We start from the raw sequence: 14,223 nt of genomic DNA, 5'->3' as shown, positions 1-14,223 counted from the left end.
ATAGCTTTAAACTCAAAGGTGCTAACAGAGTGTGGAGAGAGAGTACGGGGAGCCAGGAGAGACGAGGAGAGAAGGGGGTGTCAGGGAGTGGGACAGGACACAGGCAGAGGAACGCGGTGCAGGGCTGGTGGAGCTGTCAGCGGAGACCCAGCTCCAAGCGCATCTCAGGAAGCCAAACCTCATCCTTTCCCAAGTTGGAGAATTTCTTGCTGGGAAACTCACAATTCGCTATGTGCACACCATCTCCACCCATGGCAAGGAGCCAGGGAATAAAAACACTTTACTCACCATGTTCCAAATATTGAGGACCTTGCTCAATATGCACAGCATAAATTAGCAGTATGTGTGAACAGCTGATAACCTAGTTTTTGTGAGCTTGTGCAGCCTCAAAGCAGAATCTTTCGCAGCATCAGTACATTTTTAGGTTTTTTTTTTGAGAATATGACAATGAAGAACAGGATCCAGAGAGATCGCCTGCCACTGTCCTTCATCCTAGTGGGGCCTCTAATTCCTCTTCTCAGAGGATTCAAACCACAACCACACAAATAGTGTTAGAAGCCCTTAGAAGCTATTGATTTATTTGACTTTATGGGATTCTCTTTTTTTTTGCCAAAAACCCAAAATATACATTTAATTTTTCTCAGGGAAGCCCTGAAGCAAAAGTTCCTGTTTATTTGTACCTAATATACTGTGAATTATGATATTCTGCTGACTGCAGTCACTTTGATTACAGGGTGAGGCTCAGTTCGCAGTCTGTGGGGAAAGTACGAAACAGTGCACCAACTTACTTATACGAGTCAGTTGACAGCCACCCATCACATTAATAAATGACCTGTACATAAAACCATTCGTTTTTAGGATTTGTCATTCCTATATTTTGCTTCCAATCATTGCATTAACTCACTTTGAAAATGTTAAATTTAAAATGTCAACTGGAAACAAAACGGACCTCACTTTGAAATATATGGTGCGTCTCTCTATTGCCCTCTGGTGGAAAACAAAGGAAATATTTTGCTACCAGATTACCTTGAAATACTGTTGAAGTGAAGTTTTCTGACAATGAAGAACAAAACATCGATTGAGATGCAGGATCAAATGTATAAAATGGCAGTATATATAACAAGAAAGTAACTTTAGTAACTTTAGTGCATGTATACTACCTATAGTTTGTGTTACAAAAATTATAATATATCATCAAAACATAACCCATTAATAATGTTTTTAAAGGCTTGGAACTATAGCAACAAATGCTAGCTTGTGCAAATAATTTATTTTCTTGCCAACTAGTTTTGGCTTTTTTAAGATATACACAGCATGTCTGTTATTTAATTGCAACACTACAATAAATACAAATCAATTCAAGTCATCTTCTGTTAAACATTTTAGCATCCTAATTATTATCTAAAATATTAAAAGGTCTTAGCACAGATGTCTCAGAGTTTGAGAAACTGCCCTTTCTGTTTTTTCAATCAGGTCAAACCTGCTTTACAGGCAACCCTCCAATTATACACAAGGAAGGCGCAGACAAAGGCATTTCGATCTTTTATTAATTTGAAAAAACTTTACAAAACAGACACAATAAACAAACACGGACAGCTGAAATATTTACAGATTTCACACATAAGAACAGATGGAAGAAAAAAATAACTGACCAGGACTTCTGCAAAAATAGATATTTTTCCTTACAGCCTTAAGCCTTACTTAATTTTAAATGGTCAGCATATGGTTCAAGTCAGGGCCTCTAACTCCCTTGTCCTGAATGTCCCCTTGGTGCTGGTTTCCAATACACCCCAGTTCACAGCTCTTAAACAGGTGCCTTGAAACCAGGCTTGATTATTATCCACAGATAACAACCTGAAGCCTGGTTCAGAGTGTTACTGTGAGGTTTGAAGGTTCTGGTTAAGTAACAGAGCTCAGCTAGAAGGAGAAACAGCAGATACAGCTGAAAAGCCTGCCTCTAGAAAACAAATGATAAAAATAAAGAAGAAACCTTCTAAAATAAATATGTTTGTGTACTACACCCATGAGACTGTCACCTCTGGAGGCCTAAATTAAACTTAAGTGAGCAAAACCATAGTGTCTGGCATCCTGCAGGAACAGGCAATCTAGAGAGGGGAATCTGAGTGACCCATCATCTCAGTCCCTGCACAAGCAGCCACTGCCCTCTGAAGTCTAAAATGCTTTCTGGCATTTGTTTAATACAAAACGCGATACAAAACAGAGCTTGATAACTAAGTTTTTGTACAAATTGTAAGCCCTTTCTGTATTACACAAAGAATTCAGAGCGATGCTAAACACTATTTCCACGTTACAGACAAGAGACTCATTGTACCATATGTCTGAGTGAAGATGTGTACGTAAAGGACTGAAAACAAAAAGACAAAGCACTGTACACTCCTTATAATGACAGACATTACAGTTGCTACTTCACAATCATGAAGTTCCTATGAGCACTGTGATGCAGCTAAAATGTATGTTGTTAAAAGACATTTGAATAAGCTTCTCCAAGTTCACCGCCATTGAGCATATGCTTAGCTTGACGTTTAGTCAGTGATGGCATTTCTTACAAGCTTCTGTTCGGTTTGTAGCCTTTCCAGCTTAGGGAAAAGTTGCGATACGAGTGCCAAAGTTTAGTCTTTGCAGCATTTCCGATTCTGAAGTAACTTGAGATTTAGACTGCAATTGCAATTTTTCCTGCACCTTTAGTTTTTTTTTCACTCCTTTTTCCCCAATAATCATGTTTTACACCTAAAAAAATCTGGCCTTTACTTGTTCTCCTTGTGCAGCCTTAGAATCAGGTTTTATGTCTTTTGTTCTTTGCCTTTAGGTGAAAATATTGCGTTATAAGGTCGGCGCCTCCTCGTACGCTGGGGTGGTTCGATATCATCTTTGATGTACCCTGAAGAACAAAAAAAAAGCTCTTTGCGTTTAATCCAACTGGCAGCATAGGACAAATGTAACACCTACTGGAAATGAGAGGCAACGTCTGACCACTACGCAGTACACAGCTCGCACAGCTTTGCATCGAAATGTGAGCTTACAAAACTGAGTGCGGCCAAACAATAGGAAATCTCTGCTTCATAACGATAGAGAATTAAAGCTGAATGGTTTCCGGGCTCCGGGAAAACACCTGCAGAAACAACAGTGCCAGGGTTATCAAAGAACAGTGATGGCTCCCACCTCTGTCCACGCAGGTCTGTGTGGAGGGAAAGCCCACCTCCCAGAAGTTCTCCGGAGTGCTTGGAGGGATGTATCTGAACCTGTGCCTGGAGCAGGACGACAGCTTCTTCTTGCGCTCCTCTTCCGGCAGATCTGCGTAATACTGAAGGGCCGCAAACACCACATTGACACTCTTCACGGACTCTGGCCCAAGTGCCAATCTCTCATTGTCATCGAGCAGGAACTCGATGCGTTTTAAACAGCGGGCAGAGGATCCGTGATAAAATAAAGTGCTTGTTTTTCATTCTGATCTATGACTGAGATAGGAAGGCTTTGTGCTTCTAGCTTCAGAAGACACGGCACACGAAACCTGCAGCTCTCCCTGCCCCTGCTGGGGTTCGATTCTGGCCACACAGCGCCCCCCCCCCAGACTGCGGATCATTCTGCCACGCCAAGAGACCAGGTCCCCTGCCAGTTTTACACTGTCTCGAGTTCAGAGGGGCGGATGTCCTTTCTGTAACAGGCATCCTAACTCCTTCCAGGGACTTAGTTCCTTTCCTTTTAAAATGAAAAGTCGTTTAAGGTGCTCAAAAGCTCGTTTTTTTACTCACAATTTCACACTCCTTACACGTGTGTCCTTGCAGTTTCTTCCTCTCCTCTCTCCTGCGCACCACGTCCACATGAGGAAAGTTCAGGGTGGTGTTCGCTCTAAGGAACCGGAGGAGAGGTGTGACGCGATACCTTTCTCTACACCACATTCTTCCCGTTTATCTTTACGAAACAAAGGATCTTTACACTGTGCGTTGAGGTTCCTAGACTGATGTACACAGTAGGTTCATGTAATGTGAGAGACCGCCCGATTTCGTACATGCCAATAATTTCAGGATGAAATATTTTGGGCAAGGTTTCATTCTGGTGAGGCTACAGAACACTGTCGTGGCTCCTTCACAATCGCCACACAACAAGATAAACACTACCCATCTGGGCCATGGAAGTCATCCTGGGGAGCTCACCCACTGATCCACCAAGGCTATTTATCAAGCTTCCTCCGTGAGCAGCAGTTTCACCAGCATGGCTGGGCAGCTCTTTCCAGACTCCCACAGCCGTTTCCATACAGAAGCGCTGTCTGTCTTCTGGCTCGTGTTTCAGTTTGGATTCTTAAGAAGTTAACTCCTTTGAACCCCAGGAATGTATATGGCTGCGCTCTCTGGATCACAGTGATCACAAAGTACACAGTATTCTATTCACGGTACACACAGTGATGTACAGTAAATGCACAATATTCTCTATGTCTAAAGAGCACAATGTACAGTTTTAACAAAATAACGCAAGAGGTAATTAAATAGACACAACCATCAGTAAAATAATGAGCATTATTTTAAATCAACGTCTTACCTTCCTTTGGTTATTAAACAAGGTTCTACAAAAGTGTGGCTCTGGATATTGTTTTTTTCGTCAGATGCTATTGGGAAAAGGTAAGAAGAAAGCACTATAAAAGTTAGAAAGGATTGGAGCTGGCCTGATTCCTCTTATATTGGCTACATTAACTGGCAGTAATCATTACCGTTCTATAGAATCACCCTAGGCATTGTAGAGTACTGCAAAGGAACAAGTAATAGGTTTATTCCATGCTGAAAAAAAGAAGAAGGTGTGACACCTGAAGAAGGCTCCACGGCCGAAACGTGTTCTCTTTCTTCTTTTTTTCAGCATGGAATAAACCTATTACTTGTTCCTTTGCAGCCTACGCATGCTGACGCAGCTACCCACCTGAACTATTGTAGAGTACTGTCAACATGCATATCTCCATAGTAGATATTACAGCTGAGTCTTGTGTAGAAAAGTTTCAGTGGGATGTCTTTCTAAAGGCAAAATACTCCAAAATCACAAATGCACTTTCCACCATGTGCAGTCTAACATTAGTGTTGTGCAAGAAAGCATATAGTCCACATCTGAATCTACCTCAGCTACTATCTTAATTCTTGAACCCTTTCCAGCCCCTTACAGGCCTAAAAAAGGCTTACTGTTGATAGACTTCTCCCCTTCCTCGAGGTCCCCTTCATGCTGCAGACTGTCGCCCCTCGGACAGGACTCGTACTCCCCATAGACTGTCCGGTCAAAGATTTCTGCGAGGCTGTCATTTCCTCGCTGTCCACCACCCGCTGTGGACACACAGACAAGGTCGTCACTGAAAGCTGTGACAAGCAAGAGAAGTTTTACATCTGATTCACTCTGACTGCCCTAAGCATTTGTATAAGAGCCAGAAAAGAAACAAAGCAACAACAAAACCAACGGCTTATCTTCATAAGCAAGTGTCTTGACATTTGTTCCCTTCAGCACAGTCGTATAAACTTTTTAGCAGAAAACTGGTGAAATGTGATTCTCTGTTTCAGAATAAAAGAAACAGACACATAAGATACAAGAAAACAGTAGTCTGAGTATCCCTCATCTCTGTGTGATGATCAGAATCATAGTTAGTCTACAGGTACAGCCAGGAGCCACATCATTCAAGCTTTTTTAGCTGAGGAACAGTATTTTGATTTTTTTTCTGAACTATACAGGAAAGCTAAAGAAGGAGAGATATGCTCATGCTTTAGTTTTATTTACAATCAGAGCAGCTGAATTCTGAAAACAACACAACTTCTTAAAAACATGCATGTATATACTGTACCAGCAAGCGGTTAAGAAGCATAACATCATTTAATATCATGTTTGTTCTTCGTTAATGTAGAAAGCCGTGCAGACAGAATTGTCAACAGCAAATGAAAACTGTTAACACAGACCCATTAGTAACACAGATACTGCATATAAGGAAAGGGACCAAGAACACGGGGTGAAACAGTGGCACCATGGCTCAGGATCTGAGCCTGTGGCTGGGAGGTTGCTGGTTCGTATCCTGCGGCCAGCAGAAGAATCCTACTCCGTTGGGCCCCTGAGCAAGGCCCTTAACCCCAACTGCTCCAGGGGTGCCATATAAATGGCTGACCCTGCGCTCTGACCCCCAGCTTCTCTCCCTGTCTGTGTGTCTCATGGAGAGCAAGCTGGGGTATGTGGAAAGACAAATTCCTAATGCAAGAAATTGTATATGGCCAATAAAGTGATCTGATCTTATGGGAAACCAGGTTTGACCAACTTTGTCGAGGGTGAGCAATGCACTAGTTCATTTTTCCTTCGCGTTTTAACTCTTCCGAGTTCTCACTTAATTATTTAATGGCAGATTTCAAGGAGTCCTTCATCAACAAATTGCACAACAGACTTCGAGGGCTGGAATAAACAACAGTCATTTGGGGCTACCGTCAGCATACTATTTGTCAGCAGTTGAAGTTTTGGCATGAATCCTACAATCCGGCCATCTGAGGAGCAGAGGAGCACGGAGCAAGAAACTGTTATGGGTGAAGAGGAAAGGCGCTTCCGCTACACTGATTCATCAAAGTTAGTCTCAGAATCCCAATGGTGAACCCAAGTCTCAAGATGAGACAGTGTGATCTTGCACACTGAGCTTTCAGGGCACCAGTGTGGCAGAAACAGCCGATACTGGTTGGAGACACCACTGTGAGGCCAACAGCAGTGATGAAAGCGTTAGAACTCAGCGGCTGAGATGGGAGAAATTGTCCAAGGGCCAGCAATATTCCAGTCACTCTGCAAAGGAGCAGTGCAGGGGACTGAGGCAAACCCATCTCAGATTGCATTTGGGGTTTATGAGAAAGCGACTGAGTAATACTACAAGCCTGTGGCAGAAAGTCTTGTGGTCAAAAAAGGCACAAAATTGGAGCAAGTGCCAAGTGATGCAAACCCAACTGTTAAGAAGAAGGGGCGGAAAATTGCACCAACCCGGGGTTCAAAGCTGGTAGAGACACACCAAGGAAGACTTCTGGCTGTAATGATAGCCAAAAGTGTTTCTGCCAAATAGTGATTTAATGGGTCTGAATACTTATGCAAGCAACGTACTCCAGCTTTTATCTCCAGTGTTTGCTTATTTGTCTTTAATTCAGCTGAATGAGTCACGTTTTTGACTAAAACACAAAGTTTAAAAAAACGTGTATGCGGCGTTTTGCAACTCGGAACGCCTTTGCAAGGCCCCATGTACCCGTTGCAGTGAAGGGCCCGTGAACAGCACCACCGCCCCACTCAATTACCAGAATGGGCGCTCTCATCCTCGTCTTGTTTCAGCCCCCTCAGGAGCACGCTGCTGCTGACGAAAGTGCAGTCTGCGTCCACGCTGTCTCCGTCAGCCCCCTGATCCCCGGCCTGCAGAGGGAGACGCAGACACAACTGTACACAGCTCACGTGGGCCAGCTCCTTGCAGGACAGCCAATATACTCGAGGTATAAGAAATGTACAAACACAAACAGAAGGGAAATTGCGAACTCCACAAAGTATTAATGTGCCTGCAACATCACAGTTAAGAAGCATAAAGATATGGTTACTCCCACTCTCTCACCACTAGTTACACGTCATTGATCAGACTTAGACACAAGTAAACTACAAGTACCGTAAAGGTCTTTTCAGAATATCCGCACCATGACAGAAGCGACAGCAGGGGGAGCAAGAGTAAACCTTAAACAATTTCTCTGCACGGACTTGAAGCACCGAGTGTAGTGGAAATCAGTTGGAGAATCTCTGAAACTCGGAAAAATATGAACTGTCCAAGACATCTTTTAAATACACATACAGTGGCTATCAAAAGTATTCCCCCCCCGGGCATTTAACTGTTACAATATACAATCACAATGTTTTTTTGTATTTTTTGCCAGAATGTAAAAATGAAGCATTTCTACAGATCCTCTTAAATAAATTATAAACAGAAAAATGAGTGACTGCATAATTATTCACACCCTTTACTAAGATAAACCCAAACAGGCTCTGGTGCAACCGAATGTCTTAAGAAGTCTTTACAACTCCTTAAACTTATGTAGTGTTTCTCTGGACACTCCACTGAAAGCTCTTTATCCAGTAGGTCATGTGCAGCCCAAATTGGATGATGCACCAGAACGCTCACCTCACAGCAGCTCTCAGTGGGGAGGAGAACAGAGTGATGAAGCCAATTCATAGATTGGGATTATTAGGAGGCCATGATTGCTAGAAGGCCATGGGGAAATTTGGCAAAGACACCGAGGTTACACCCCTACTCTTTTTGAGAAATGCCTTGGGATTCTCAATGACCACAGAGAGTCAGGACCTCTGTTTTATGTCTCATCCGAAGGCCTTTTTACCTTATAGTGTCCCCGTCACTAAACTGGGGCTTTAGGACCCACACAGACCGCAGGGTGAGCGCCCCCTACTGGCCCCACTAATAACGTTTCCAGCAGCATCCTTAGTTTTTCCCTGCAGGAAAACCTGCTGCAGTTTGCAAGAGACTTGGGACCTGGGAGAAGATTCATGTTCCAGAAGAACAAAGACCCAAACATACACCCACACTGGAGTGGTTAAAAAAAAGTTAATGTTCTGGAGTGGCCCAGTCAAAGCCTGATCTCAATTCTACTACTTTACTGTGGTAGTAGTTGAAAACTGCTGGTCACCAACTGTTCCCATTCAACCTGCAGGAGGTTGAGCAATTTTGCAAAGTAGAATGAGCACAAATTGCTGTGTCCAAATGTGCAAAGCTGGTAGAAACTATTCAAGCAGACACATGGCTGTAATTTCTGCCAAACGCACCTCTACCAAATACTGACCTAAAGGGGGTGAATACTTAATTACTCATGTAATCAGTTATTTTCTGTTTTGTATTTACAAGTACAAAAGAGGGATCTGTAGAATTTAGTTTTCACTTTGACATTTTGATATTTTCTGTCAATCAATGGCAGAAACTCTGAGTAAAAAACATTATGATTCCATATTTTAACACAATAAAATGTAAAAAAGACCAATGGGAGTAGTAGGCAGCTGTGTCAGCATGCGTAGGCTGCAGAGGAACAAGTAAAGGTTTATTTCCTTCTGAAAAGAGAAGACAAGAAACACAACGTTTTGGCTGTGGGGCTTTCTTCAGATGTGTGACTCTTTTCAGCATGGAATAAACCCTTACTTGTTCCTCTATAGAAAAATATTTAGAGAAAAACTTATATCGCCAACAAATATCAGTTCCCAGATGCAATATAAACCACGACTGTGGAAACACTTTAAAACAAAAACCGAGATGCAACATTTATTTGCTCCAGGTTTCATATGAGAGAGACATCAGAAGAAAACTGCAGAATACCTCTGGGTTTAAGCAGCTGTCGGTCTTGTACTGAGAGAGGTCTGCTCCAGGATCCAGGCTCCACGTCATGTCTGTGGCAGGGGGTTTGCCTTCAGAAAGAGGACACAAAGACCAGGCTCAAGACAGCACACTCTACCTCTTACAAAACAACTGGAAACTTTGAGGAGATGGACAGAAACTTTCTTATTTAAAAAAAACAACAAAGGGATATTCATATCATTTCTGTGGCATGGAAGCAATTGTTCTTTGTGACCGAACACAAGCTAATTGAAAAATCCACATATACCCATTTGGGGGATTCAGTAGAAACAAATAGGTACCTTATGACAGAAGGGTGAAAGCATCCCAACTAGACCGTAATCCAGACTTTAGCTATTGATTTCATGAAGAGGAGCCCTGAATTAAGGGTATGAGCTAAGCAAATCAATTGGTAAGAATGAATCTCTTCACACCCCCGTCCACCGGTTGTATAAGCCTGTGGAGCAGAGGGCTGCAACGACACCAATCGCACAGGCTGTGTGTAAATGCAACTGAGACTACAGGGCCACCTCCAGGTCCGAACCCCTGCTCGTATTTCACCTGAGCTCCACTATTCCAAAAAAAAAGGCGTTCCTTTGTAAACAGGGCGTCAGCTCTCCTTCGTCAGGCTGAGACACGATTCATGTTTGCTCTTTTTTTCCACCAAACCACAGGAAAGTCAGAATGAGTGTAAATCGTTGCCCCCTTATTCTCCACTGCAGTCTGGCCATGGCGCTGTAAATACTCGGCAGCATCGACTCGTTGTTCACGTGCATTCGTGCACGGCGGCAGGCTCGAGATTTCATTACTGTGATGGAAGGCTGCTCTACACCTTTTTTTTTTCCCGGATGCGTGTTGTAAAAAGACGGACAGCAGGTTTCAGCTCCGTTACCATCGTCTCTCTCCGAGGGACTCCTCTTTGTGACGGCACACGGGTTGGGCTGCAGCACGGAGGTCTGCTCGCAGTCTTTACTGGCTACTCTGCTCTTCTTTCTGATCGGCTCCTGGGCATCGGGGGTCTGCAAGCAAAACAGCACAGAGTACTTCATGTGTTCGCACACACTTCACACATTTAACACACACCCTTTCATTTCTAACTGTTCCAAGCACATAAGCGCTATGCTAATGCAATAAAGATTTTTTATTCTTACTCTGCTTCTACAGCACCACCTAATGCACACTGGAGAGCACTCTCGCACTGCAAAATGAGTCCATTTCCACTAAGTAAATTTCAAAATGGAACCAACAAGTGCTACAGTATATGATTTTACTTTCTCTTGGTTGGCATGTCTTCTGTTCTTATTCTGGCACAACATGTAAGTGGTCTAATGAAACTGGATGTAAGTTTCAAATAAAGTTTAAAGGTCATCTTGATGCAGGGTACTTAAAGGGATTTCTTATCTCTTCTTAAACATATCTTATACATACTACATTTCCAACAATGATATTCGCAAATGTATTTAGTGTTGTATTTTTATGAGACTGTTCTTGTTGAACACTGCTTTGTCTTTGCAAATTAGGGTTAAGATCACTAGTGAAGTTAACTCTACATGGATAAACAGTTTATTTTTGCAATACTTAATTGCAATAAGCAATGAGACAAGTAGATACTAACTTCTACTGAGTTATTGCACTATAGGGTTAAGCTCATGCAAAATCTGGAGGGAAAATGGCTGCCTCACAATCTCAGCAGGAAGGATGCATACCTTGATATCAAGCAGCTGCTCTGTGTCCATCTTGTTCCCAGGAGGAGTTGCCGGTATCCGGAAAACGTGTGGGTTGATTTTTTTCTCTGGCGTCCTGTCTTGGTCTTTGTTACTGATTGATCTCCTTATGGCTTCTTGTAGATAAGGGTCCTCCCGGGAGTCTTTAGAAGGGACAGACCTTCCATTGTACAGCTTCAGCAGGGAATTCTGGGATGCTTGCTGCAAGTCAAACAAAGTGGTCTGTTTTAACCTGTCTTTGGGAGTAGGTTTCCTTTCCCGGCCCTGTGATCGGTCATTGTGTGGCCTATCGGACAGGTCGAGAGGCTTGTCTGTTGGGTCGTCTGCGACATTCTCCCGGCTGCTGACAGCACTGTTGTTTCTGTCGGAGGCACTGCCTGCCTCACTTCTCCTCTTCACTCCGCTTTCCAGCTTTGAAGCGGCCACGTCCTGACTGCTTTCTACCAGCGCTGAACAGGGGCTGGCAACCCTTGCTTTGCCATTGACACACACTGGTCTATCACCTCCGGCTTCTCCAGGCTCTTCCCTGTGTTGTAAAGAGAGGCCAGTGGAAAGGCCAGTTTTAAGAGGTGCGATGCGAGGGATGTCTTCGCTCAGCGCCTTCAGTCGACTCGCAAGGGGGGGGGCTTTCACGTGCTGTCCCAAGAGAGAAGGGGATCTTTCGTCCGCAAGGTCCGGTTTTTTAACGAGTCTCCCAGAGCTGCCAAACACTGGAGAGCTCCTCTGGCGCAGAAGCCAGTCTCTGTTTTGTGCGGAATCTGGAGATGGATGCGCATATCTGGGAAAGAGAGGAAGCAAACCCTTCTGTTACTATGACTGCACAAATAATTTAATTGGTTACAACATATTAAGATAAACAAAAAAAAAAACAAGTAGTACACATCTAGTACCTCTATTAAATTATAAGGTATTATATAATATATAAGGCATCCACCTTACCCCAGATGACTGTCCTTCGCTTGGACAGCTTCATTAGACTGAAGTTTTCTAGAGGCGTGTTCTTGTTTCTCAGCAGCCACCGAACTGCTTTTGACAGAGGGCCCCAAAACACAGAGGGATTCCTACAATAACACAATCACAATTCGTGTGAACAAAAGTTCATAAATATCCCGCATCCGTTTCCTATAACTGGACGGGCCCAGCTGATGACAACAGAAAGCTGCATCAAACGCATGTTCTCAAGCAGGTAAAGGGTTCAAGTAGATCCACACATGTAGACAAACAAACGTGGCACATTGTTTCTTGTATTTCTTCTTGCAAAACACTGCAAACAGTCAAGGAGTGTTACAAACACACAGTATTTTTTAATTCTGAACAATAACCTTTTCTTTCCTTTATAGATGGAAGCATGCTCATGAAGACAAAGCTTGTTTAGCAATACTGAGTCCAGTTATAAAAAAACCCCAAAAGATACAGAATCATCAGGACTGTGCAGCCTCTGCCTTTGGATCCACTTTGCAGAAGTGATATTGGTTGGGTATAAGACATGAAGAAACCAAATTCAGCCACTTACTGACTCCTCGGGAATTCCTGTTCCAAGTGTTTCAGCAACAACACCAGCTAACTTCCCGCTGGGATCTTCAGCAGGAAAACTTCCTCGGCTTTCTGAAAGTTAGGCAGGGATACAAGCTTTCATTAAGCTTCCCAGAAAGACTTTTCTCTTACCTGTCTCACAGGTCATGATTTTTCTAAGTGGTGGTACAGTCTGAAAATCCCTGTGTGCTTCTGATGTTCATAACCCAGATCATAAAGACAAACAATGCTCCCTCACCAGGAACCGATGGCTGGATGAACACATGAACCTGTGTTTGCAGGGTTCCTGTGACTGACTTGTTTCTTCCGTTTATAACCATCTTATAACCGTTTCATTCAATTCAGGGTTGCAGGGGAATAGAAGCCTAACCAGGCAAGCAACAGGCACAAGGCAGGATATACCCTGGACAGGACGCCAGTCCATGGCAGAGAACGCACAGACACAGAACCGCACACACATCAGGGCCAGTTCTCCCAGAAGCCAATTAACCCACCATCATGTATCTGGACTGTGGGAGGACACTAGAGGACCTGGAGGAAACCCAGGTGAAGAGGGGCAGGGGGGGAACACACAAACTCCACACAGACAGCACACCCCAGGCCCAGAACCGAACCCAGGGACCCAGCACTGCAAGTAGCAATATAACCACTGCACCACCGTGCTGCCTTCTTGAGTTTTATGTCTGAGCAAATCTGGATTTCTCCAGAAAAAATCTATTTATTTAGAAGCTGTTAATCCTTACTTGAAATTGGTGCTTCCTCCAGTGAGCACGTTTCTGGAACCAAAACACCTTTACCATGCAAAGTTAGTTCAGACGTGCATTGCTTGTGCTCTAAAAAAAAAAAATCAAAACCAACTTTTATTTATAACGTGAACAGAAGTGCAAACACACGATGATTAAACCAGTCATACAAAGCTGATCAAGTGCTCAAAGTATGAAAAGGTGTCTGAAACTGTACGGTTTTGTAATTTGAAAAGTTTAACAGGTGCTTAAAAAAATAAGACCACTGCCTGGCCCGTACCTGATGCCCACACATATATCCAGGAAGTTGTATAAAGGATTAAGCGGTATAGAACATGACTAGGAATTACAAACCATGGACCTCCTACTCTCCAAAAATGAAGTTCAAAGTTCTCTTTCAGCCTAGATTTTCTGAAATATTTCTGAAAATATGTGTGGCAGCAATAATGCCAAACACAGGAAGGAGCCAATTAAATTATTTTCTTGGAGCTTCATATTTTATCAATGAGGTTTCTATTTTTATCAGAAAAAGAGAGAAGTGTCTTGACATCCCTCGTTTTGCTGAATCATAACATTATCTGCCATGTTTCAAAACTTGTGAAAAATGCCTAAACATCAATCAGATCAGCAACTTTTATCTCCAGGTCAAAAATGCAGATTTTAAGCACAAGAAACTGTCTGGCATGCTAATCTGCCTCTCTCAGCCTGTGGGCAACAAGAAGAAAATTTAGAATGACGGGTCAATGCAGCAGCTTTAAAAGATACGACTTTACGTTCTGAAGAGTTTTTTATGTTTCTTTTATCTTGATTCTTTTTGTGTTAGGCTTTCAATAGCCTGTACACGGTATGTTTG

General features: G+C 43.0%; 1 protein-coding gene across 5 annotated transcripts in view; it reads right to left on the bottom strand.

The window, feature by feature from the left end:
- Positions 1-1,525: 1,525 nt before the first annotated feature.
- The window catches only part of rbbp8 (retinoblastoma binding protein 8), a 37,115-nt gene continuing 24,417 nt past the window's right edge, over positions 1,526-14,223 (bottom strand). For 4 of the 5 annotated variants that reach the window (XM_015353755.2, XM_015353757.2, XM_015353754.2 and 1 more), the window contains exons 8-19: positions 13,371-13,460; positions 12,608-12,699; positions 12,034-12,155; positions 11,077-11,872; positions 10,263-10,389; positions 9,353-9,441; positions 7,293-7,404; positions 5,181-5,318; positions 4,555-4,621; positions 3,771-3,867; positions 3,181-3,322; positions 1,526-2,899 (exon numbers count right to left, since the gene is read on the bottom strand). In XM_015353755.2, the coding sequence (XP_015209241.2) occupies positions 2,802-2,899; positions 3,181-3,322; positions 3,771-3,867; positions 4,555-4,621; positions 5,181-5,318; positions 7,293-7,404; positions 9,353-9,441; positions 10,263-10,389; positions 11,077-11,872; positions 12,034-12,155; positions 12,608-12,699; positions 13,371-13,460 (1,970 nt within the window). In that variant the 3' untranslated portion in view covers positions 1,526-2,801. The remainder of the gene's footprint in view (positions 2,900-3,180; positions 3,323-3,770; positions 3,868-4,554; positions 4,622-5,180; positions 5,319-7,292; positions 7,405-9,352; positions 9,442-10,262; positions 10,390-11,076; positions 11,873-12,033; positions 12,156-12,607; positions 12,700-13,370; positions 13,461-14,223) is intronic. The other variant, XM_015353758.2, reaches the window with a different exon arrangement.

This window comes from Lepisosteus oculatus, chromosome 6, assembly GCF_040954835.1.
Source record: "Lepisosteus oculatus isolate fLepOcu1 chromosome 6, fLepOcu1.hap2, whole genome shotgun sequence".
Lineage (NCBI taxonomy): Eukaryota > Metazoa > Chordata > Actinopteri > Semionotiformes > Lepisosteidae > Lepisosteus > Lepisosteus oculatus.
Note: the sequence above shows the minus strand (reverse complement) of the source record. Positions and strands in the feature narration are given on the sequence as shown.